The 24,735-nt window shown below is 37.5% G+C and overlaps 1 protein-coding gene across 2 annotated transcripts in view; it reads right to left on the bottom strand.

The window, feature by feature from the left end:
- PACSIN2 (protein kinase C and casein kinase substrate in neurons 2) overlaps window positions 1-24,735 on the bottom strand; it is a 54,240-nt gene that overhangs the window by 11,442 nt on the left and 18,063 nt on the right. For both annotated transcript variants that reach the window (XM_034062981.1, XM_034062982.1), the window contains exons 2-5: window positions 11,742-11,853; window positions 2,690-2,846; window positions 1,789-2,024; window positions 927-1,082 (exon numbers count right to left, since the gene is read on the bottom strand). In XM_034062981.1, the coding sequence (XP_033918872.1) occupies window positions 927-1,082; window positions 1,789-2,024; window positions 2,690-2,846; window positions 11,742-11,801 (609 nt within the window). In that variant the 5' untranslated portion in view covers window positions 11,802-11,853. The remainder of the gene's footprint in view (window positions 1-926; window positions 1,083-1,788; window positions 2,025-2,689; window positions 2,847-11,741; window positions 11,854-24,735) is intronic.

Here is a 24,735-nt window from a genome sequence, read left to right as displayed (position 1 = left end):
TACCAAAACTGCAGAATAGTTACAATAAAGCTCTAAACCTCTTATTGGCTTTTTAAGAGAAACCATGACAAATGTTAATGTAATATTAAAGATAAAACCCAAGAATCCACAGAGCAAGTCAGCAGGCAGTCTTTCAAGTTACAGGTTGCTTACTTAAAGTTTTCCATATTAACTCCCAAGTGTTATCTTTTCTCCTTCAGTATATTTACATAGTCTGCTGTGAGTGGTGACAAAAAACCCAAACATTGTATACATCCCTGTGAACACAAAGTGCATCTCTGCGAGCTCAGCTGATGGACAGAACTTCAGAGCATACCTATTTTACAGAAATAAGTCAGACAGGCATTAAAAGATTCCACATGATATAACATCAGTCCTTTGGATCACAGAATAGCATTCTCAGAGGGAAAAGATGTCTTTGAAGAAAGTCACACAAGAAAAGCCTGTCTGTACCAGCCTGCTGAGGAGAATGAATGCAATAGAACAGCATGTCATAAAGTGTAGTTATTTATTTAAATGGCTATCAGCTTTCCTAACAAATAATGCATTCTGCTGTCAAGAATGGTTACAAGCTGAGATGCTGTCAACAAGTTTTAAGCACACCTATCTCACAGCATCTTGAGTGAAATAACTCTCACTACTAAATGAGTAGAATGCTGTCCCAGAAATTAGCTGTCTTGCTTTGCTTTGTTCCTTGCTGAAAGTATTAACATGAAATAGAGGCAATACATTATTAATTCTTCACAGAAGAACTTGGCAATAACATACGCTTTGGAGAGAACACTGTACTTTAGTAAAGAACTGTAACTGAAAGGGAGCTACACTGTAGTCCACGGCAAATTCAGGAAGGAAAAAAAGAGGCTTAATATGCACAAACTATAGGTTAAAATGACTGCATACAAATGGTATGTTAGCATGTAGTATACCTTTAGTACATCTTGTTTGCTTCTCTCTACTTTGTCTTGTAATTTCTTAAGTTGTTCAGGATTTAGTGCTGGATCAGCTTTGCTGTTTGTTTCCCTGGAAATAGCCAGTTTCTCCTCTTTGCAGGCTGCATGGTATGCTTTCTTTGCTGCTTCCACCTACAAAGTTGATTTGATTATTTGCATCTGGGACAGTTTATACAACAATCATCAACTGAATCTTTTAGCCTTATAATCATGTTGCAATGCCTAAGTGTTAGGTGTTGTATAAGGATGTTCTCTCTCTTTTTTGGGGTATTTTTGTTTTTAATTTAGGCCAAGGAACAAACAGTACACAAGAATCAACATAAGGAAAGCACTGCAGTACTTATGAATTAGCATTCTCTCACCATAGAAAAAATGTCATTCATACAGCTTAGAGAAGTGTGGAACATTCTCAAGAAAAGGTTTACAGAGAGCCCCCACCAGAACATTTTTCCTGATACCCATGTTCTCCTGCTTCCCTTCTTCTATAAACCTGTTATTTAAGAATAATATGACACTGAAAAAAAGAAAAAAGAAAAACCAAACACAAACACTTTCCTCCTGCTCATTTCTACGAGCAATTTTTAACTTTGAAATGCATGAAATCAGATACTGTTAAAATGATAAGTTATATTCCATTTTCCCCAGATTTTCACTGAAGTCACCAAAATTAGGAAAGACCAACAGAAAAATACTTATTTTCAGAAGAGGACAGAAAGCAAGAGATCTTTTTAAGAAAGGAGGGTCCAGCAGAGAGAATAGGGAGTTTACTCCCTTGTAGAGATCTGAGACATGAATATATTGTAACACAGGATATCTAATACATAATCTACTGCTGTACCTCTTTCAGCTTTTTTGCCCAAGGTTTCTGAGCTTTCCTAAATCCATCTTCTGCTTCTTTGGTTTCCTTAAATCCTCCCATCATTTGCTTATGAAAGGCTTCCTTCTGCCAGTTCTTGATTTTTTCAAAGTCTTCATTCATCAGTGAACCTTTTACTTCTAGATGTAGTTCACTCACTTTTTCAGCTTCTGACATAAAAGCACACCAAGCCCTTTCTACTGTTCCATACTGTGGGCCTAAACACAACAGAAAGTGTCATTCTCAGTAACCATCACCTACATGGAACTTATATTCCCACGAAACTACCTGAAGCTATTGATTTATATACACTTGTAAACAGCTATATCAATGCAAACCTAGGAAATGGAAGAGTTGCTTTTCAGATAAATTCAGTCTTACAAATTTTTACACCAGAACAATATTCATTTAGCCTGGCCTCCTTCTCCCTGTACCATGATTCTCAATATTCCACTTATTAGCTGCCTTCAGTTTCTCAACATGGATAACCAGGAAAGGACAGAATATATTAAAATGCTATCAGATTAGGCTCCATTAGAACAGTGAGTAGGTCTTTTATTACTAGTCTTTCCTCACAGCCACTGCCCCCTCATTATTCAGATATACTTTCAAACTGTGTTCTATACCAGCAGTTACCTAGTAGAAAGAGCTGGTTCTCTAGCTGGATTCCACAACTGAAGCTATCTGGATACCTCAACACTGGAGGCAAGATTAATCTGCTTCAGTAAGAATCAAGCAAACCAGCAAAGGAGCAGGGCTTTGTTTGTTTTAAATCAATAAAAGGCTCAGTTACAGGCTAAAAAAGCACATTGTACTTACCAAAATAAAGATACACAGAAACTACTTAAGAAAGGTTTCAGAGTTCAAAATCAGAATACATTACCTTTTTCCACAAGTTGTTTCCACCTTTTTGCCCATTCTGTAAGCTGCTGTGCATAGACCTTCTCTATTCGCGCCCGCTCATGAATACAATTCATAAGATCATTGCAAAGTCTGTGACCATCATCAATCCGTTTCACTGTCCGCTTGTAATTTCCAACCTATAAAGAGAGAAATACTGAACAATTCCTGCTTAAAAGCTCTGAAAATAAATCTCCAACACAAACACTGTTACCAAGGAGAAGATAAGAAGATAATCTACTGGCAGGAATTAGTCAATTAGAGCATAAGGTATTCTTTAATTAAACTTAAAACCTAACTGAAACAGTACCACAAGTTCTGTAAAGAAGTTGTTTATTTTAAAAGCGAAAACTTGTTTTATTAGTCCTGCAATGTAATTATGGGCTGCCAACACAATTGTCCTGCATTATTATTGCTTGATAATGCTTTAGATAATCAAGTTATTCAACACAAAGGCATTTCCCTCTTCCATGCTTCTTACTAAGTACCTAATGCCTTATGTTTATGTGTTTAATCTTTCAGGAACAATAAAGTTGCAAAGACATGCAAAGGAGTACTGCAACATCTGTCAAGCATAATAATAGTTTCTGTTTAAGAATGCAGTGTGAAAGAAGCATAACCACTGTATATACAGCAGATATCAGAAAGAGAGAAAGAGAGAGAAAGAGAGAGAAAGAGAGAAAGAGAGAAAGAGAGAAAGAGAGAGAAAGAGAGAAAGAGAGAAAGAGAGAGAAAGAGAGAAAGAGAGAAAGAGAGAAAGAGAGAAAGAGAGAAAGAGAGAAAGAGAGAAAGAGAGAAAGAGAGAAAGAGAGAAAGAGAGAAAGAGAGAAAGAGAGAAAGAGAGAAAGAGAGAAAGAGAGAAAGAGAGAAAGAGAGAAAGAGAGAAAGAGAGAGAAAGAGAGAAAGAGAGAAAGAGAGAAAGAGAGAAGAGAGAAAGAGAGAAAGAGAGAAAGAGAGAAAGAGAGAAAGAGAGAAAGAGAGAAAGAGAGAAAGAGAGAAAGAGAAAGAGAGAAAGAGAGAAAGAGAGAAAGAGAGAAAGAGAGAAAGAGAGAAAGAGAGAAAGAGAGAAAGAGAGAAAGAGAGAAAGAGAGAAAGAGAGAAAGAGAGAAAGAGAGAAAGAGAGAAAGAGAGAAAGAGAGAAAGAGAGAAAGAGAGAAAGAGAGAAAGAGAGAAAGAGAGAAAGAGAGAAAGAGAGAAAGAGAGAAAGAGAGAAAGAGAGAAAGAGAGAAAGAGAGAAAGAGAGAAAGAGAGAAAGAGAGAAAGAGAGAAAGAGAGAAAGAGAGAAAGAGAGAAAGAGAGAAAGAGAGAAAGAGAGAAAGAGAGAAAGAAAGAGAGAGAAAGAGAGAAAGAGAGAAAGAGAGAAAGAGAGAGAAAGAGAGAAAGAGAGAAAGAAAGAGAGAGAAAGAGAGAAAGAGAGAAAGAGAGAAAGAGAGAAAGAGAGAGAAAGAGAGAAAGAGAGAGAAAGAGAGAAAGAGAGAGAAAGAGAGAGACAGAGAGAAAGAGAGAAAGAGAGAAAGAGAGAAAGAGAGAGAGAGAGAGAGAAAGTTGCTCAAAGTACAAGCAACAAAGCACAAGGATATGGAGAAAAAATGTACACTACATAATGAAATATCATTATTAACAATGCCCCTTTCATGTATGCACACACACCAACATGGAATCACCAACCTAGGGAACTGAAGGGGAAAAACCTGATACTGCTCCCAGAATAATATTTCTGTTCATTTCAAGGTCACTGGGGTTGACTTTGTAAACATTAAACAAGACTAAGAACTTGGTTAACAGAATTTGCACAGCCTATTAAATATCACATTCTTATCTGCCCCAACCACCTGACTGAAAAATAAAGATTAGCAATAAGGCTGCAGCTTAAATGTTCAAATACTTCAAGCATGTTTGTAATTTACATTTGAATCATATCCAGTTCACATCTTAAACACAGGAAAGACCCAACTTCAGGTCTGCATTTATTCACAATTTTGTCAGCAGATGTACAGGCAAACCATCTGCTTGAGGAAAAACTCAAACTATATAGGGAAATACCCCTAAGAGGGGAAGAAGCCTGTATTAAGTGCTGGGAAAATAAGTGACTGCTGATAAATATAGGCATATGTTGGGACTCCTCATCAAAGCTGGGGGGGAAGAGAGAAATTGAAGCATGTTTCTGGTTTGGGGCTAGACCCATTTCAACAAATCAAAGAAATTTAGGTAGCATCTAAGAAAAATGTTAGTTGACAGTCACTGATTTGTCGAAATCATGTTAAGAAAAAATAAACATACACACACAACCCCTGCTTTTAAACATAATTCACAGTATAATTGAAGGTAGGAAGCTACCAGCATCACAAGAAGCTGTCACCAAAAAATCAAGACAGTCAATGCATCCATGTCAAAACAGTATGAAAAATTACCCCTGATTTTCAGGGTAAATAGTAATTAAGGAGGCAGCTTTAAACTAGCACCATACACTAAGAAACATACATATGTAATCAAAGCATTAAGAAAATCAGGTACCTCAAAGAATACTTTCTAAACCCAATCATTCATCTGCTCAAAATCACTCCAGCTGTAGGTTCACAGCCACGCAGACTGTTAAAACAGGTTATGCTAGCTTGGCACAACTACTGAAGCATGAATTTGTGTCTCCAGTTGTGTGCCCAGAGATTTATGTCTGTAGCACGAACATTTCCTTTCATAAATCTCCACTATTAAATTAGCATTTAAAATGCTAATATTGAATGGGAACTGGCTGCCTCATGGTATTTTTAAAGCTTTAATTTTGTGATGTCTGAGCAAATTCTGACCTCATGGTAATACCTAGAGGTTGCCAAATCTCAGGTAGGTATTTTGAGAACTGAATTTAGCCTGCCTATCATGGCCCACTCACTATTGTCACGTAAGGCCACGCATAAGACCAGATCAAAAAGAACTGCATGCAAACCACAGATAATTCACCCATGCTACCTCCTTCTCAAGAGGACTGAAGGAATTGGCATTACAGAACCAGTATAGAGAAGAACCAGGCCTACAGTACTACAAAATGACAATCCTGTATTCTAAACAATGCCTTTATACTAACACTTTCAAGCAAACAACAATGTTAACTTGCTTTATGAAACAGAAGTTTAAAGCATGTTGGGCATCACATTCAACTTTCATGCCCTAGGAGGAACTTTGTTAGAACTCTGGAAATGCAGCATTTTCCTGTGTTTCATGACACAGAATATAGATTATTTACTTTGCATTTAATATTTTAAATTGTTAAATAAATGTAGTGATTTATTTAAATAATACATTTTAAAGTTATGGGTGATGCACGGAGAAAAAACAAACAACAAAACCACTTTTTTGAGAGGTGGAATGTGCAGCCTGCCACTGCAGGAGGCAGACTTGAAGGTATTTAGATCACACAGCCAAGGGAAGAGAACTCTAGTCTTTATGCAGCTAAGGAACTACTAGATTAACTATAGTTAAGTTAAAAGAATTAAATTCAAAGCCTATAAACACGCTAAAGACACACTGGACTCTGAAGAAGAACATGACTTAATACGTTGGTTTATTCTATTCAAGACTATTTCCTCCAATTCTTGAGGTAGACTGCAATCATTTTGGAAGACTTCCCCTTTCACAAGAAGTATGTGAGCTGAAGCAAAAAATGACAGTCTTTTATTTGTAGCATCTGACCAGGAAAGATGAAAATAAGAATACCCTGTTTCAGTCAGAGCCACATTCACATAGAGCCTTCCAATTTCCACATTTCTCAGCTAGCACTGTACATGAACGTAAGAGTTTTGCCAGTTAGAATAACTTTCTGATCATTCTGAGCATTGGGCTATTTCCTGTTAAACAGGCAGCAGACAACTATCCAGCCTTCATTTAGCATCAACACCTGACCCATCTGAAAGACATTTTATTACACAGTACCACATTCAGTTGCTGTTTATCCTTAGTTGACAGAAACACGTCAAAAGGAAATCGCCCCAAGAGTTTATTTCTTCAAAATACCACTGTAATGGTCACTTTGATGCAATTGGGGAATTCTGTGAAAATTGTGATTCAGTTTTGTGTCAACCCCCTCCCCTCTCCCCCCAGTTAATCACCAGCTTCCTCTTTTCCACCGGAGAAAAAAACAAAAACTGAGCTTTGCTATTAATAAGCGTCAGTTGATCCTATTTTGCCCCATTTATTTCTTACAGACATTAGAGATGCCTTCAGATCTCCATTTTGCTTAGTCAAGAAAACATTGCTTCTCATTTTGATATTTCCTCTCATGTACAAAGACAGTGATGTCACCTCAAATCCTTTGTCAAATCTCAGATTTAGAGAATCCAATAACCAGAATAAAAGCACACAAGCACACTGTGATGAGACATTTAGCATCCTTTGTGACCACCAGTGCAATAACATAACCAAGCACTGTTGCTGATATCACCTTTAGTGGGAATATTTAAGAGCTTTCAACCTTGTTATTTTACAATTTCACAGCCCTAAACACAACAGGAGGGTAGTCTCTAAATTATGTAGGCTCTTTTACCTCAACTAATAGACTTTTTTTAGCATATGCATAGAGCAGAGTAAAAGCCTATAAAGAGTTAAACACACTTACCTGGTTTTCTGCAACACCCAAGGAAAAATTAGAATATTTCAATTTATCAGCAGCCCAGAAGGTGGCAAACATTCAGCTACTGCTAAGCTTCAGTCAGTTAATTCTAACATATCATGATAATCCTTATAACTGCAAGTATTTCAGGAGTTTCAAATGCCTGAAGGAATATTTGATAGCACCTCTTTCTCCAAGTTTGTCTAGTTTATCCATAACTAGTCAGTCTTTATGAACTGGAATCATGTGAAAGAAAGTAACCACAGCATACAACAGGGTTGGGGTTTTTTTAGGGAGGCAAGTATGCATAGGCAGGAAACACAATAATGAGCTTTGAAGGCTCATAGACAAACCCATGAATACTGATGGCCAATATGGGGCCACACTACTTCCAGCATTCCATTTAACAATGAGCCCAGTTTCTTTCCAGCTATGTCAAACAAGGTTTCCAAACACTCCAACCAGCATTAATATTTGTAATACTGTGGGGGTTTTAATTAAGTAGAATTATCTTGGTGCATAATTAGCACATACACAGTCCAAGTCCCTATGAGCACTATCTCTATGTATGTTTCCCTCTATACGTTCACCACTGGTTGAAAGAAAAATCCTGAGGAAGCTCTTAAATCCACAAAATCTAAAGCCAAACATACCAGTAAGCAAACACCTGGCAATGTAAATGGAGAATACTGTTGCTCAGTATTAGGAGGGAGAAAAAAAAAGCATATAGGAGATGACAGGTATCTACTATTGCAGAGTCCAAATATTTTTAAAATGAAAAAGCAAAATAAATCATTATTTCATTAGCAAAAAGCATTCACTGACATGTAACTGAAATTTCCCAATACAGGAATAACTTTACGGTATTCAAGAGTGAGTTTTGGGAGCTTCTCCCTTAAATTCCCCACATCTAATCCCACTCCGCCCACCAAACAGACACCTCATGTAGATATTGGCTGACAGTAGTAGGCATTAAGTACTGGTACTGGGAGTACCAAATGAGCAGGACCAAGACCATCTAAGCAGACAGCTTATAAGGCAGCCATAGGAGGCATGTCCCAGATCAGCTGCTTCTGCTATCCTGAGTTTTGGGCTTGGGCCTTGCTTTTGGGTTTGTGGGGGTGGGAGGAAGAAGAATGGGAATGCATATGATGGCATCTACATAACTCATCCAAACTACATATGGGACTGATTTCACCTTTCTGAACGAGATTAAAATCTTATCTTGCTAGTGGGTATCTCAGCAAATACTCCAGAATGCAATGAAATCCATGTGCTCAGCACCTCAAAATGCACACCAGGTCCTGTCCTCCAAGGGCTTAAGTTCATACAGCTAATGCCAGCTGTCAGTTTAGCAGCTATTCAAAATGGCTATTTTCATTTAAGTAGGTGTTTTCACCAGGCAGTTAAACACAGTGCAATAAACTCAAAATGAACAAAGAAACTTCCATTTTTTAAGTCATTACTACAACCCAAACAACTCCTCCACTGTTACAGTGGCAATTATCTTTCAGAATGTCTTACCTTATTTTGTAATTCCTTGCTCTCTAAGCAACCCTACATGAGAATATGTTCTCTGTCTGTGACAGCACTTTTATTTAGTAAACACTTGGACAAGTTAAAGGAAAATAAAATACTCGTCCTTCTAAAAAAGATTTATCATCCTGCTAGAAGACAAAAAGCTTTTAGTAGTTGCTTGGGTTAACTAAATACAGAAAAAAACCCTCAGTTTAATTGTGAAAGCTGCTTCTATTTCTGTTTCATGCTAAAGGACTACATGTAATTCTGAAAGCCTATTTTTTCAGCTGAATCAGCTGTTGTGATCAAGATACTCTTCATGCCTTATCCTACCCAAATTTTTTGACATGGATCTACAGTACGTCAACACCAAGGACACAAGTCCAAACAGTAACTTCTCCCATTCCTTTTCAACAAGACAACTATTTCCCAACCGCAAATCTGAACCTGATAACAGTATCTGTGCAGTAATAAAATACTGGGATTTAAAAGGAACAAATTACTATTTGAATTGGATTTCAAGCGTCGAGCTTCACATCAGTGCCAGAGCTGGAAGTTTCCATGAACAGTATTGAAACAGTAACCTCATTTAAAAAAAAAAACAAAAAAACCAAAACCACTTCATAGATGAAGTAACCCGTATTGAACTGCTCCATGCACAGTGTGAATATATGCAACCAGACAAGGTTAGAGCAGCAAGTTTAATACTATGCAACCATATAATATAGATTCACATTTGTGTGAGCAAACTGCTAATAACTGTCTTACAAGGAACCCTAGCAAAGGCAGTTGTAACTCCAAAAGAAAACAAATGCTTCTAGAACTGGAAACCTGATTAAAAACCAAGTGGTTTATTTCCTAGAGACAACATTTTATGAAATTTCTGTCAACCGCAATGGCAAAAACTTTAAAGTTGGTTCCTCAACATTTTATTAAGAACAGTCCTAATCAGCTCAACAGAACATCAACATTCAAGAAATATGAGCGGTTTAGTTTCAAAGATACGCAGTGCACAAGAAACAGTTTCCACAGTAAGTTCTTCAGATGGTTCCACCACCAGCCACCTCACTCTTTCCTAAATGTCTTTCAATAAAAAGATGGGGTTTGCAGCACACTCCAAAAGTAAATAAATTTGAGCTATTTTGGAGCCTTAGGGAACAAGCTCAAAAGCTCACTCTGCCAGATTGTCTCTTCGGTGCCATGGCCAGGTTTAAATACGTTCACTGCTTTGCAGTAAAACACAGCAAAGTGGCTCTCAAAAAACTGCACGCTGTCTTTAAAAACAAATGAAAACCCTATTGCATCAGGCATCTTAAAAAGCATCTGGTGAAATGGTGAAAATGACAAAATCTCCGGTAACAATGCAACTTCCAAATCGATTAAGAGTTCTTCACTTTGTTACCTGAGGCAGCAAGTACTGAGACTAGCATCCCAGAGACACCGCATCTTTTCTAATCAAGTCAGACAGAACATGTTGGTCAAAGCAGTCTAGTTATCGGTTATGAAAGATTAAGACTGGAATTCAAAGTTACAGTCTTCAGAAACAACTTATTCAGAATATATGGAAAAGGACATGTTTTACACTAAAATTCAGCCCACCCAGAAAGCTGCCACAGCATAAAACAAATCACGCAGAACAGCTGAAGTTAGAAAGAACTTCTGAATATGATCTAGTTCAGCCCCCTGCTCAAAGCAGGTCTGATAGGTCAGATTGCTCAGGACTATATTCAGCTGAGTCTCAGACACCCCCGAGAGCAGAGGTCCTACATCCTCTCTGCAGTCACACTAGAATACCCCTACAACAAAATGGGTTACGACTCAGAATTCAGTAATTTCTCAGTAATTCAGTAACATATCACTTTATAAACAGGATAGACACATTTAATACAACAGTAAATATGTCTCCTCAAAAAATGTTAGTTGTCTACTAAACAAGAACCTTGTTGGCATTAGATCTTTTAAATAACATATCGAAAAATAACGGGAGATCTGCATCAAAACACAATATGCCCTCAACGCCACCAACACAGGTTAGTGATCTAGGCAAGCCTTCATTTCAAAGGAAGCACAATGTTAGGTCACCAAACCCAGATGTCTTGTATCGGTCTCTGATAACAGAAATATTCAGACACTTTCCCCCTAGCCATTTTCATGTTTGCTATAAGAGCTCAAAAGTCACATGGCAGAAGTCTGCCCTACTGAATACAGCTCATCTGGACAGAGCTGGTACTTACCTGTAATTCTGACAGCACTGACACTGTCACACCTTCCTTTTTCTTGCAAAAAGCTTCTTTTTTGTGAAATGCTTCCTGCATTATGAAGTTTGCTCTCTTTAAAGCTTAATCAAATTATCAGAACATCTGAAAGCCTTCTTCTGATTGGAGCACCGCAAGGTACTGCTATTACAATGTGCTTTGTATTATCATTCTGCATGCATGCTCTTACATTGGAATAAGCATAAGATAATGTCTCTCAAAGTTTATAGTTATATCTAGACAAATAGGAGACATGCAGACATGCAGTACAGTCACACACTGTATTTGTAATTTATGTATGCTTATAGTAGCCTTTAACAGTTAATTTAGATCTAACATTGATTAGTCAACCCTCCTGGTCATTTGAAAAACTACTCACCCACAGCCCTCTTCAACAATAAACACTGACAAAGGTTCAATTCTGAATGGCATACCCTACCCAAATGGATGATTCTCTAGTTTGGGCCAGTTAAAAACCCTTGACAGAACTAGGCCAAAATCTAAAAGGTCGTTTCTACCCTGAGGGCTATTTCTGCAAATCACAATAACCAAGAGTCTTCTATTGCAGCTCTTTCCACAGTTTACAATGTACAAAAAAACATATTTTCTATAATAATAGTAAGAAGTAAAATAAATATATTGTGATAAAATATTTGGGTTACCTCCCAGAAGCTATCACTAGAAACTTCTACTCCAACGGAATCATCGTATGAGCCAGACATTTCTATGTATGGAGAGCTTGTAAGTATTCAGATCTTAAAACACTTTCAGAATCTGTAAACAGACAAAAAAACATATTTATGAGCATTAGTAATCATAAACAGTTATCAAAAGAGAAATGAAGTTAGGTGACATCCTTCCATTTCTTGATATCTAGATATGCCAAATAAAAACAACATGGAACATGCAGATAAGTGCATTTCACAGCAGAACGCTGTTCTACAACACAAGTTCTTGGCTCTTACCACCGCAGTTGTTGTCCAGAACATGTTTGGTCCATCTGCCTATGGCACATTTCAAGCTACTGATTTTATTTTATCATAAAATTACTTATTACAACAAAAGAAAAAAATAAGATTTGCAGCATGATGCTTACTCGGTAAGTATTCCACTTCAAAGCATTCCAGAAGAGGCAATCAACTGACCTTCACCACTGATACCATAACCTGCACTGATTCCTGTTCCTTTTTCAATCCTGTACTATCATTTAACCAAATGCAAATACTCAAGGACAAAAGAACTTGCTGATTTAAATAAAAGTCCTCTTTCAGAAGGAAGATGTTTTATTTCTGTAAGAATTTTAGATTCAAAACATCCACTTGAAAGCCAAGGGCACCCACAAATACAAAACAGAGCTTCCTCCGCACTGTAAAGCAAAACCAACATGAAGAGCACTGCAGCTATGTAAGTAGCCTCCTTCCCCAAAGTCCTAGTACAGTTTATGATACTCAGACAGCCTGTTATCTCACCCAGCCAGCTGTGACTAGATCTCTTACTGGGCTAGTAAACGACCTACTTGCCATTTTCTCGCCACAAGTCTTGTGCATTTTAAAGCAGATAATGGATTGTAAATGATGGTATGATATGCTTATATAGCTCCCACATGTGCAAGTGAAAAGTTATAGGCTGCATGACAGAAGGTCTCCTTGAAGTTGACAACTGCTTTGCCTAGAAGTTCAAACTTCCACATGCAGTTTTACTGAATTATGTGACATGTTACCATAGTATTTAATATTTATTTTAGCATTTATCTTTCAGTAAAACAGACAAACAAGGGGGGATATCAAGTCCAAATTCTGATCTTTATTAAAAGTCATTACTTCAACAATTCAGGCATTCTCACACAGACACAGCTGCATGGAAGAAAAACATGAACTATCCTCATCAAAAGAGGAGACTGTAAAATACTGTTTACAGGGAAAAAAAATAGGGCTCCCCTAAGCTAACATTTAAGGTAAATATCAAATCCAGTACCAAGGTAAAAATTCAGGCACTAGCATCCACAAATGTGGTTTGTGGAGCGGAGACAAAAAGAGAGGAAGGAAGCAGCTCCTTCCCACAACACACACATGCAAATCTCTGCCTCATCTCTAGTGATACTTCATCTGTAGAGTTCTCCTGTTTAGATTTCTCTTATCAACTTTGCTACAACTACTGCCAGGGTTAAGTACATTTTAACACCCCTTCTAGGATGAATACCTTTATCAGTAGGATGTAAAGCGAAGCTCCCTCTTTTTTGCCCTATGAATTTCCTTAATGCCCCATGTGGCTTCCCTTATGGCAAAAAGAAGAACAGAAAGCATCTACAAACCTGGCCTACCTTCCAACCTAGCGGTTATAACACACTGCTGACAGAAACAGCAGTGAAAGTTTCCACAGCCAAAGAGAATTTAACACTAAATTCTCATTTCTTGGACACTATGAAAATAACTGTGCGGTAGGCGTAGGCATACACTGCTTGTTTGTAACAAAAACTAGCTGCTGAAACCAGTTGTTTGGACAGTTACAGCACAAACAGAACAAAACTGCTCGGGCTGAGAAGACAAGCTGTTTCTCCTGAACCGTTTTTCATCCAATTCCTTTCCATAATGCAATTCACAGCAAGCTTAAATAGCATGAACATGGAACACAGAACTGAAAACTACAACAGGAATACCTGTTGTTATATTTTTATTTTGAAACGATAGTCAAAAATACAGGAATGGTTCTGCAAATTGGCAACAACTAGAAAAGACTATCATCTATTGAGAGAGAGTTTTAAAATGTCAGTGTAACAGTCATCTGCCTCTTAGGTTGTTAGTAACTGCCAAAAAAAAACCCCAACAAAAACCCTTTTCCACCTGTGCTTTTATTGAACCAAGAGCATGTTAAAACACCACTCAATTGTCAGTTTCTCAGCATTACACCTTGGCATGGAATGCGTTTTCCAGATAAATTTTGGCCCTTGCAATTCTAACACCACACCAAAGTAAGCAGAGATCACATTTGTAAGCATTTATATTTTCCAACAGCCTTTCTTTGACAGCCTTAAGCAGCACAAGGAGGAAACAAAAGCGCAATAAACTTCCAACTAGTTGGATGAACTCAAAAGGACAGTTTGACATTAAACAGCTTTTTCTAAGGGTTTAAGTTTTCACAAAAATATAAAGTTATGAAATGGTATCTTTACCCATAATTTCTGGTGATTTACCTGATCAAAGGGAGACCTCAAGTTTAAAGACAATTTGTTAGATCAATAAACATTGCTTGCTAGATTCTGTAAACTGTTTGCACTTTCTTGCCTTTTTCCCATTAAGGCAGCACTAACACATATTACTCTCAAGCCAAGCAAGCCGTGGAAGCAAATGTTTGACCAAGGCATGCCGTGCAGAATAAGGGGAGGAACAAGATGGCAGAGGTTCTCAGGAACCATTATAGCTGCTTTTCTTTAGCACACCAAAGTGTTTACTACCCTTTGGAAGAGATCAGGCAGACAAACTGTGGAGTTCAGTGCCTTGGAAGAAGAAACCCTTATACAGAAGTGTAAACTTAGAGGAAAACATTAACAAGTCACCCATCCTCCTTCCCAAACCACACATGAAGTATTTTTGCCCCTCCAATTCCAAAAACAAACTGGAGCAACAATACAGTGTCCACACACTGCACTACTGCTGGAAATTTAATCTGAGAAGCTACATGGGAAAAACTGGAAAAGCTGAAACAGAGGAACATTTTCGTAAGTGAGAGTACAGGTTGTGGGGACTTCTTCTTTAAACTTTATTCCGCCTCAACTAAAACTGCATAATACACAGAGCTATCCTTTTTTTCCATAAAAGCATGAAAATGATCAGCACTCAGGAAATTCTGATGGGTTTAAGGTTTTTAAATGCCAAATACTATGCTGTGAGAAAGTATGAGCAAGCGTATTTAGGGAAATATTATGAAGTCATAGCAACAACTGGCACAAAAAAAAACCCACTATTTGTACAGCACTGCTTAAAAATAAACTGAATACTGAGATAGGAACATTAAGCGGTATGAGTCATGCTACCCTCATGAAATAGAACTATTACAGCAGCCAGTCCTTTAGCACATTTTTTGTTAGGGCTTGGTTCTCCCATCCTTCAAGTGAATTTGCAGAGGTTTCACTATGAACACACACTGTACTTTGATTTGCAGGGTCTTCCATTTCACTATAAAAAGTAAACCTATAAACAACTAGGCTGTCAGTATAAAATCTGGGAAATTCAGACCAAGATTACAAAAGAGGAGTTCTGCACTGATTCTCTCTGCAAATGATCACCTGCATCTCACAAAGCTGGGGGCTCTTCAGTCAGCTACGTTTCAGCAGAATCAAGAACTCCATTGGAAAGCACACTGCCAACACTTAGCTCCTATAGTTCCAGAGCAGTTTAGCTTCATCCGCTCTGGCCTTTATCTACTCACTCCACGACTGCAGGCCCAACTCTTCAAGAGTACCTACACTGCCTTTTTCTTATCCCCAACCACCTGGCTGAGCAAGCAGGAGCAGTGTGCTCCATCAGTTACCACCCACCTTCACACAGTGACAGGTAAACCAGCTCATCAAGCAGGACAAATTATTACCCAGCTTGCGTTAAGGTTTATTTCAGCAGGTGCATCAGTTTAGGTTTCTTCCACACAGCTGCCCATTTTCACAGAACTGGTAAGAAATGTGTATCTTTATTTCTGCACCTCTTTAACATGTGTCTGAAACTGACCAACCGATTCACAAATTGTGGAAGCTGGGAATTTGGGAAGGCAGAAGTGTAAGCCTTGTTCTCCTTAGAAGGCAGATTAAAGATCTTCAATGCACTGAAGTCGACTCTGGATCATGGTCTGCCTTTTCTTCAGCTTGCTCTTGGCCAACACGAATGAAATCTCATAACTCATACTTCTCAGGGTATTTTTTTTCCCCTGTGTCAAAGAACTTCGGAATTTCCACTGAAGCCCAAAATCTCGATATTTTATTAATCGTCAAGTCCAAAGGTGTTAAAACAAGTTTTTACCTGTGGCACCACAGGCACATAGACCACCATAGGTGAAGCAGCAGAGAAAGCTTTACCAGTTCAGAGCCCTTGTTGCCTATTGTCACAGAAAGTCCCAGCACACATCAGCTAAAAGAACTTATATAGGCTAAAAATAACCATGAAGTCCAACTGGAAGAAATAAGTGTATACTAAGTGGAACATATTGTAATAGCTACAGAAACAGTGCAAAGAAGCAAGGCTCAAGTTTCTTTACTTAGTGATTTTTAAGCAATTTTTGTAAATTAGGATACATTGATCCTGGATGCAGGAAAATTGATCAATAAATAAATAAGAGGGTTGTTTTTCTTAAAAAAGCTTCTTCTTGAGGAAAATACTAGCAGTGCTATATGCTATAAATATCCTGATAGCTTAACACATAAGGATTTTAAAAACAATATTAACTAATAATGAGCAAGCAGCCCTTCAGGTACCAACACAAATACATCTGAATGGAATATGCTGCCTCTGCTCAAGAAGTTGGTTTGGCTGCTGTCACCTTGAAAGCAGCATACAAAAATCCTTACTTCATTCATGTTGAAATGCTTGATTTTGTTTTCACTCCCTTTTTCTTCATGTGTCAGGTGGTAAAGGCTAGCACAACACACACCTTGCAAAAATCTGCACAACAAATGCAGACTTTATGATGCTAAAATAATCCAGTGAATCCCAAAGCTTCTCTTAAAGTATTTTCCAACAGGAAGAGGAGGAAAAAACACTTAAAGAAAACTGTTCACGTTTCCCAGCCCCCAATAACAGCTTAACTTGTTTGATGAACACTTACTGTGAAACAGGGAGGGTTGTTTGTTGAAAGACATTTTAAGATTCTGAACCTCCCTTGGAAGATGCTTGTTTTGGTTAGATACTTCACTATAATTCAGAAAGACAGTATTAAAACTTATTAGGTCTCAGTTCTGCTTACTGAATCTTATGATAAGAAAAAACAGATTAAGAGTCCAGTATTCTAACACAAAGAATGCCTGCAGATGAAACACGACTTCAGTACTTGAAACCAGAAGACAATACCACACAACTTTGACCTGGGGGCCTGATCAAGATTTCCCAAGACATAGAACCCAGATGACAAACAGAAGACATGATTTCTTGCTCCTTACTTCCAGAATGTCACACTTTCTAGGACAGAAAGAACTGACAGAAGTTCTCAGTGCCAATGTGACATAATACTTACCTCTTCCAATGATTCTCTGCTGTACAATGCGCTTCTTTAAAGCAAAGCAATCACTAGTACTGTGGGTCTAGGTGACAAACTGGTCTAATCACAGAATAACAGAATCATTCAAGCAGGGTCAGTCCAGGTTGCTCAGAGTTTTATCCAGTCAGGCCTTGAAAACCTCCAGGGATGGAGGCTGCACAATCCCTCTGTACAACCTATTTCTGTCTTTAACTGTCTTCAAGGTGAGAAACAGAAGAAAATGAATTAATCCACACTTAGAAAAACAAACGATGTCTTAAACTATTAATATTATCCTTGTGTTGTTTCTAAGGACTTGACAGAAGCAAGCTCAGTCAGTCTACCAGCCTCTAGGAGAGAAAAGCACCTGGTCACATTACCTTTTAAACTTATTTTTGTAACACCAGGACTTGTCAGTATGGATCTGACTCAGCAGGATTCCAAGTTTCACAACCAGGGAGTGAAATACTTATGCATAAGGACACCACTCAACTTGGATTAGCTGCTCATAAAAACTTTCAGCTACACTATTTTCCCTTATTACTCAATGAGGTCTCAGGTTTCATTCCCCACAGAATAGGAAGGAAACAGGACTTCATTGTACAGAAACAAACATATCCTATGCTTTAAGTGCAAACTATTGTGGTTTGTTACAAAGTGTAGCTACCATGAATATGCTGTACCTTGTATTCCATGTTTATATAAAGCAATTTGACACGGCTTCCTTATCTATTCTATCCAAAGAACTTGCTCTATAAGAGTTCCCAGTTTCTTCATGGTTGCAATTTGTTTACCCTTTACATAGAACAAATTAAGTGACACAACTTCTTTAGCAATATTATGAAATCATGCGCCAAAACCTGTTAAGAATCACAGCTATTGACACTGAGAAGTCCATAAATTAATAGAACAAATAACTATAGGAAAAAAGGTCACTTTGGTTTACACATTCACATGCCACCACGGAATTCTAGCCCTTACGTGCACGGAACAAATGCATCAAACCATGATTATTCACCACTACTCAGTGCTGTGAACTCTTCTAATTGCAATCAGTAGACATTAGTGCATGTTATTAATAGAAGTCAGACCTTAGACTTTCAAAGGCAGAGCCTCAAACCAATTACTTTGGCCTAATTCTTATTCTTCGATCTATAAAATATGGAGAATAGCACCCTTTTTCAGAGATTTAAGAAAATCCCTTAGTCTCCACCAAGAAAACAATTACAACAACAAGTACCAGAGAAAAGTCCATAAAAGGAAACTGAATCACTACTTTCTGGGACATTCAGCCTGGATGTTAAAGTTAACATATGCCAAAGGACTTTTCCAAAGAAGCTGACAGCAATCTATTTGTTGAACCCTGCATCCTGAGCACTAAAAGGAAGGAATCTAGGAAATACATGCTGTTACAAACTGTCTAAGCTTATTTCCGATTAGGCACACTCCTCTGAGAATTGCAGCAACATTTATTCTTATATTTGCTAGTTGGAATACTTGAGTATTTTGCCACCTGGGCATTTTTCAGTTACAAAACAACATAAAATGACATTAAATAGTAATAAGCTACTAGGTCATACAAGTGATTCATAACTGTACGATAACCAGAGATTCCTTGCACTTCTGTGACCCGGAGGCTACAGGAAAAAAGAACAAGAAGCAGCCAGAAGCTGATAGGAACTGGGAGGGAAAGGGGGGTGGGGTGTGTGGCCTATGAGCCACCAGGGCAAGAGGAACAATGATGGGAGTGGGGTAGGGGGGGAGTCACCTGGCTTGGACATGAGGACAGCATGCTTCTGGTGAAATCCAGCTTTCTTGATTAAATAGTTTGTGAGGTTTGGTTTGGTTCCTTTAATGGCCATCACTGCACAATGTTAACTGGTTAAACTTGGAGGTTGATTCCCACAAACGTGTTCTGATACGATTTTTCCTGTGCCTTAAATGTCTAAGGAAAAATCAACTCCAAAGAAGTCTGAGGAATTATGATTCATATCAACAAAAATGCAAATGACTCTTCAGCTTTATTTAGGCAGACTTTGAAGATTAAGTTCAGAGCCCTTAAAAGTATTATTTCTGTGACCGAAGTGTGCACTATTTTCAACTCCAGCTGAACTACCAGTGAGCAAAACTTCAGCTTTGCAAATGTAGTTCCACAGGTGGCTAGGTACTGCAGGAGATACATCAAACTACTGACTCAACACTACAAGCATTTAAGAATAATAAAAACGTAAATTTCATTAAGCCAAAATTTTAGCATGTCAGAATGTCTGAAGTACTGTTTAGGGTTTTTTTTTCCCCTCCTGTATCCCCTGTTGTCTGTAACAACCAATGAACTTTAAATTACGGATTATTAAGCATCACACAAATAACAGAAAAATGCCTGCAGAGATTACGTGGAGTGCTACACAGAGACAATGAGTCATCTTTTGCCTTTCCAACGTAGTACTGAAGTCATGCTTGTTGCTAAAGATTATCTCCATGAATTTAACTGTCATTAAAAGGGAAACATGTTACTACTTTTGAGTGTTTTAACAAGGACATGCTTTTGTACGCATTCTTTACTAAAAACTGCTCTTGCTTTCATATTTTGGGAGACAGAGATCTTCATTTAAAATACAAGATACTGTCTGAACACAATGTGATACTGTATCCTCAAGTAGTGAATAAGATCTCAAATTAGTTAATACATTGCAAGGTACTTCCTTCTGTATCATTGTTAGGCCTATGCAGAAAGCCAAAACAGGACTTTCAACTCAAGATGACAGAAATGAGGTGTATTAACCTTTTTTCTAACATGGGAACATTTTCACCTTTCATTACAAGTTTTAAGTTATGGACAGGTTAAGTGGGTTTCATCCATTTGCTACTTTTCAAAAATGGAGCCTGTAATATTTTTGAACATTATGCTGTTTTAAGAAAGGAAATGTGAACAACCAGTTAACTGATGTGTGTGCACACAGTTGCCACAAATTCTCTCAGAAGTATAAGAAGAATATGTAATCCAAAACAAAGGTTTTATTAAATATATCATATTCCCAGCATTTCCAAAAGCTTCAGATATTCATTTAAGATAAACTTTGACGATCTTGCCTAACATTTGAATTCTGAAACAACAATGCTTAGGTATTTACACCCACAAAGAGAGCAGAAGACCACCATAGTTAAGAATTCAACCATGTCTGCTAGAAAGTAATTGAAATGTACCTTTTTAAAAACACATGCTTATGTTCTCAAGGGATAGCAGCAATACCATTTTAAAAGTCTAGAAGCCAACTTTAATTTTCTGCTTAAAAAAAAACAAACACCAGTGCCAAGCTATGACATGTGTTTAAATTAACCTGCAAAACAGCCATTAGGGGTTGTGAGCAAATATATCTAGAGCATCAGCAGCCAAAAAGCTTAATTTCCTAATTTCCCTCAGCAGTGTATGTAATGCATACACAGTATAAAAGGAATTGTGAAATTATTATATATTAGACAATACAATTTGTTTCATAAAGAATTCAAATTAACCCTTATTTAGTACTTGGGTTTTAGGTTAAAGTATTCCACATAGGCTTCTAAACTCTCACTTAATTTTTTTAGATCTTAAAATTAAGAGAAATATGAACTCACTACAGAAATTAGCTGGAGCCAAAGGATCAGCTATTTCATTTTATCTAACTGGAGGATAAAAACTCCTCATCTGTTCATATACTATGCTCTAAAAATTACTGTCTTCAATTTAGAGTAGCTTTGATAAAATACAACTCTCTATTGTGTGTTTCCTGAATCAACAGCACTTCCTGGCAAATTAATTCTCCCTCCTGAAACTGTTATTAGCATCACTTCTTTCAGTATTCTCCTGTACAAGAAAAAGGCAAAATTAGCAACACATCTGAAGCTGAAGTCAAGGTGACCTTGATACAAGAAAAGAAAGTAGCTACTAAGCCACATGAAAAGGCTCAAACCATAACTCTTACATTGCAGAATACGTATTTTACCGCAAACTCTTGTATATTAATCTGTAGCCACTGAAGGAAGATAACTGCTCCCCAAAATTCTCTCTCCAAATGTTTCAGACTGGTTTCTGTATTAACTGTTCTTAGAAACATAAAGGAAACATTATAAAATAATAGATTTTAAAATTAAAGTACTGTAATTAGGCTAAAAAAAAACAAAAACAAAACCAACAAAACCAAAAGGAAACTCAATTTTCAAAAAAGCATGTCACAAGGTCATGTTATAATGAATAAGGCTATTACATTGTTTTGCACACAGACTGATCCTGGCTTCAATCAATATTTAGTTTTTGAAACAACCTTCAGAGGTGTGCTGTCCTGTTGAGTACTGAGTACTACCTGCAGATTCTTTGGGTAATAAGGAAAAATGCAAGACAAAGTAGATTTGAATAGTATTCTTCACTGACATTAGGTACAAAATCTAACCATACAAAAACCAGAAGCGTAAGAGAACAATTTCACAGTAGACTGGTCACAACACACTTGTGTTTTAGGTTTTAAATCTGCAACACTGGTTTGTGTTGGGTAGGGGCTTTTCATTTTTTATAACGAAATTTCCCATTCTGAAGACATACTGCTTGAATGTGAAATCCAGGAAAGGACTGTAAGGTAAAGCTGTAAGGCCTACACATTACGCTATTTAGCATAACATTAAGTGGTTGTTCTCTAAATAATCTTTAAAACTCGTTTCTTTCAGAGCCTTAAGTCTTCCTAATCAAGGAAAAATTCACATTAACACTTTGTTCACTGCACAAAAAAAGGCACACCAAAATTGGCTTCAAGTAGATTTTGCCACAGCAAACAAAAAATCCCACCTGAACGATTACAAATTAAACAACAATTAAAAAAACTTGAAAGATCAAAGAGGCTTTTTTTTTTTAATCAGAGGTTTCCATTATTTCTGTTTCGGCAATTAATACGTTAAAGTGCAAGAAAAACTTCAATATAATTCACTAATGTTCAGTTTTGTAGTGTCCATGACATCATCCACTAGTTCACAAGTCAAAGCCTCCTAAAAGGAAACTAATCACAATATTCTTGCATCCTCCCCAGATAAATAAAATTGAGATAAATATGCCTTTAGGTTTGTTTCAATGAAGCAGGAAGGCAACACAAGACCACATGCCTTCAATTTGCAAATTATACTCAGTAGTAAGCATTTAGTTAGCATGTGTTGTGCAGAGGAGTAGGACTGATGTATTCTCCAACAGAGAAAATATGGAACAGCATTTACAGCTGCACTGACAGAGCAGCTGCATAGAAAGCTGACATGTACACAACTGTTCTAAAATGGCATATAATTAAGAAGCAAAATAGAATATTAGAAGAAGCATTGCCTCAGACATCAAAACTTTCTCAAGATAAGAAGTGCCATGGCACTTATCTGTCCACAGAAGTACCACACAACATGAATGCTGGTGTAGTTGAAAATAGAAAATCCCACAAAAGTACATACATAAAAAGTAATACAATATCAATTCTAGAAAGAAAGATGTGTGTTTAAACAGCAGACTGCATGAGCCCAGAACCATAATTTCAAACACTATCAAACACTTAAATTCAAACATTGCAAAATTCCACATTCACCTGGCCAAAAATACTCTCATATCATCTATGACATGGTATAGTAGATTTTTGGTAGGAAAAAAAAGCAACTACAAGAGTTCTCTGGCAAGTCATTCAATATAATGCTTGCAAAATACCCTAAAAGACATGCCTTAATTCACCTGCATTTTTGTCTAAATACAGCGTTCAGCAACCTAACTGCATGGATAGCTGCAGTACCTGCACAGCTTTGCCTAACCTTAGTTTCCACAAACAGAATACTCTCATCAGAGCATATTTCTTCATTTCCTGTGGGCTGATGGAAACCTTATAGCTCTAGCTAAGGTCATTTATTACCCCCCACACCCACTGCAGCACTCAAACCAACACCCCGTTGTCAGTCACACACATTTCTAATGGTTCCATATAGCTGTGAAGTCAAACATTCAGATTTACTACAATCTTCAGGAAAGACCACAGGTACCCCATATTAAAGGGAGGTATTTTTAGTCATACAGCTGGTTCAGTGAAGAACACTGTTTTTAAATACCTCAGTGAAACATGTAGGCACAGTTTTGCAGATGCGTCACTTAGGAAACAGCTGTGGTGCTCCAGTGTCTCCTAGTCAAAAGCTGTAATTTTCCATCTCAGGAAATACGGGGCTGTAATGTTAATTAATGAAATACTGACGTGTCTTCCTGAATCTGGAGGTTGTACTGGGGAGCTACTGTTCTTTACTTCAAGGAAGAACCAGGTTACAGACCTCATCCCAGCTAAACCTGTCCCTGGGACTGTCTCAAATGGATATTTGTTTCCAAAGACTAAAGGACTATTACAACTTGTAATCTATGTATTAACAATGTCAGCATGTGTTACCTTGTATTATTATTAGAAAGATACAGATGATGATGCTTGGCAGAAACTAGTAAGCCTGATTGGGGCAGGGGAAGCTCATTGCACAGGTGGACCCAGACAAACCTGTGCATTTTCAAGTGTAAAGATAATTTTTCTGTCACTTTTTTGAGATGTAAAGAAAAAAAACAAAATGGAAAAAGTAGAAGAAGGCACAAACAAAACTAGACATTCCTACTATACAGGAAGATAACATTACTGAAGACCATAGAGGAAAAGACTACAAGACCTAGTAAAATAACTCAAGTTTCTCAGACCACAATGTTCTCACATTATACTTAATTTAAAACAGTGCTGAAGCATCACACTTCCATGTAGAAATCTCTACAGCTGAATAGATTCCCTACTACTCAAACCTACCAGCTTTCTAGGATAGCTAGTCAACACATGCACAGTAAAAGAAATAGCATTAACACTAGAAACATTTTGCTAGTATAGCTTTTATTCAAGGGACCAACCTAAGCTAGTGCAGAACTATACCCTAGGAGCTTACTAAAGCAGAAATGAAATAATGGTTGGCTTGGTTCAGAGCTGTGAAACTGCTCTAAACAGTAGTTTCAATTACTACCAATTCTTTCTGCAGCCATTATCCCCTCACTCTCCTTCCTCTGCTGACAAAAAGCAAAGCAAATCATCATGCTCAATGCTCAAAATATATCCAAGGGTAGTTTGAGTATCTGGAGAAAACGCCACCAATGTAAAACCTGCTAATGAAGATACCCTTACAATTTAAAAGCAGGATTTTGTCTGTGATCACTGTCAGGCAAGCCTTACACATCAGCAGTGTCATTTCTCCAACTGCTACAGGATTTATACACCTCTGCAGAATGCAGTTCATAAATGTAGACAGAAAACAACAGCAGGCACACTTAGCTTCAACTATCCTTCTTTCCTGTAAGTTAAATAACCAGTTATTCTTTTAGGAACAAGAGAATATCTGTTCAAGTGTTTCAAAATCAATGCTATACTGTAACAATACAAA

Source organism: Melopsittacus undulatus, chromosome 5, assembly GCF_012275295.1.
Source record: "Melopsittacus undulatus isolate bMelUnd1 chromosome 5, bMelUnd1.mat.Z, whole genome shotgun sequence".
NCBI classification, from domain to species: Eukaryota; Metazoa; Chordata; class Aves; order Psittaciformes; family Psittaculidae; genus Melopsittacus; species Melopsittacus undulatus.
This window is presented reverse-complemented; position numbering and strand designations above follow the sequence as displayed.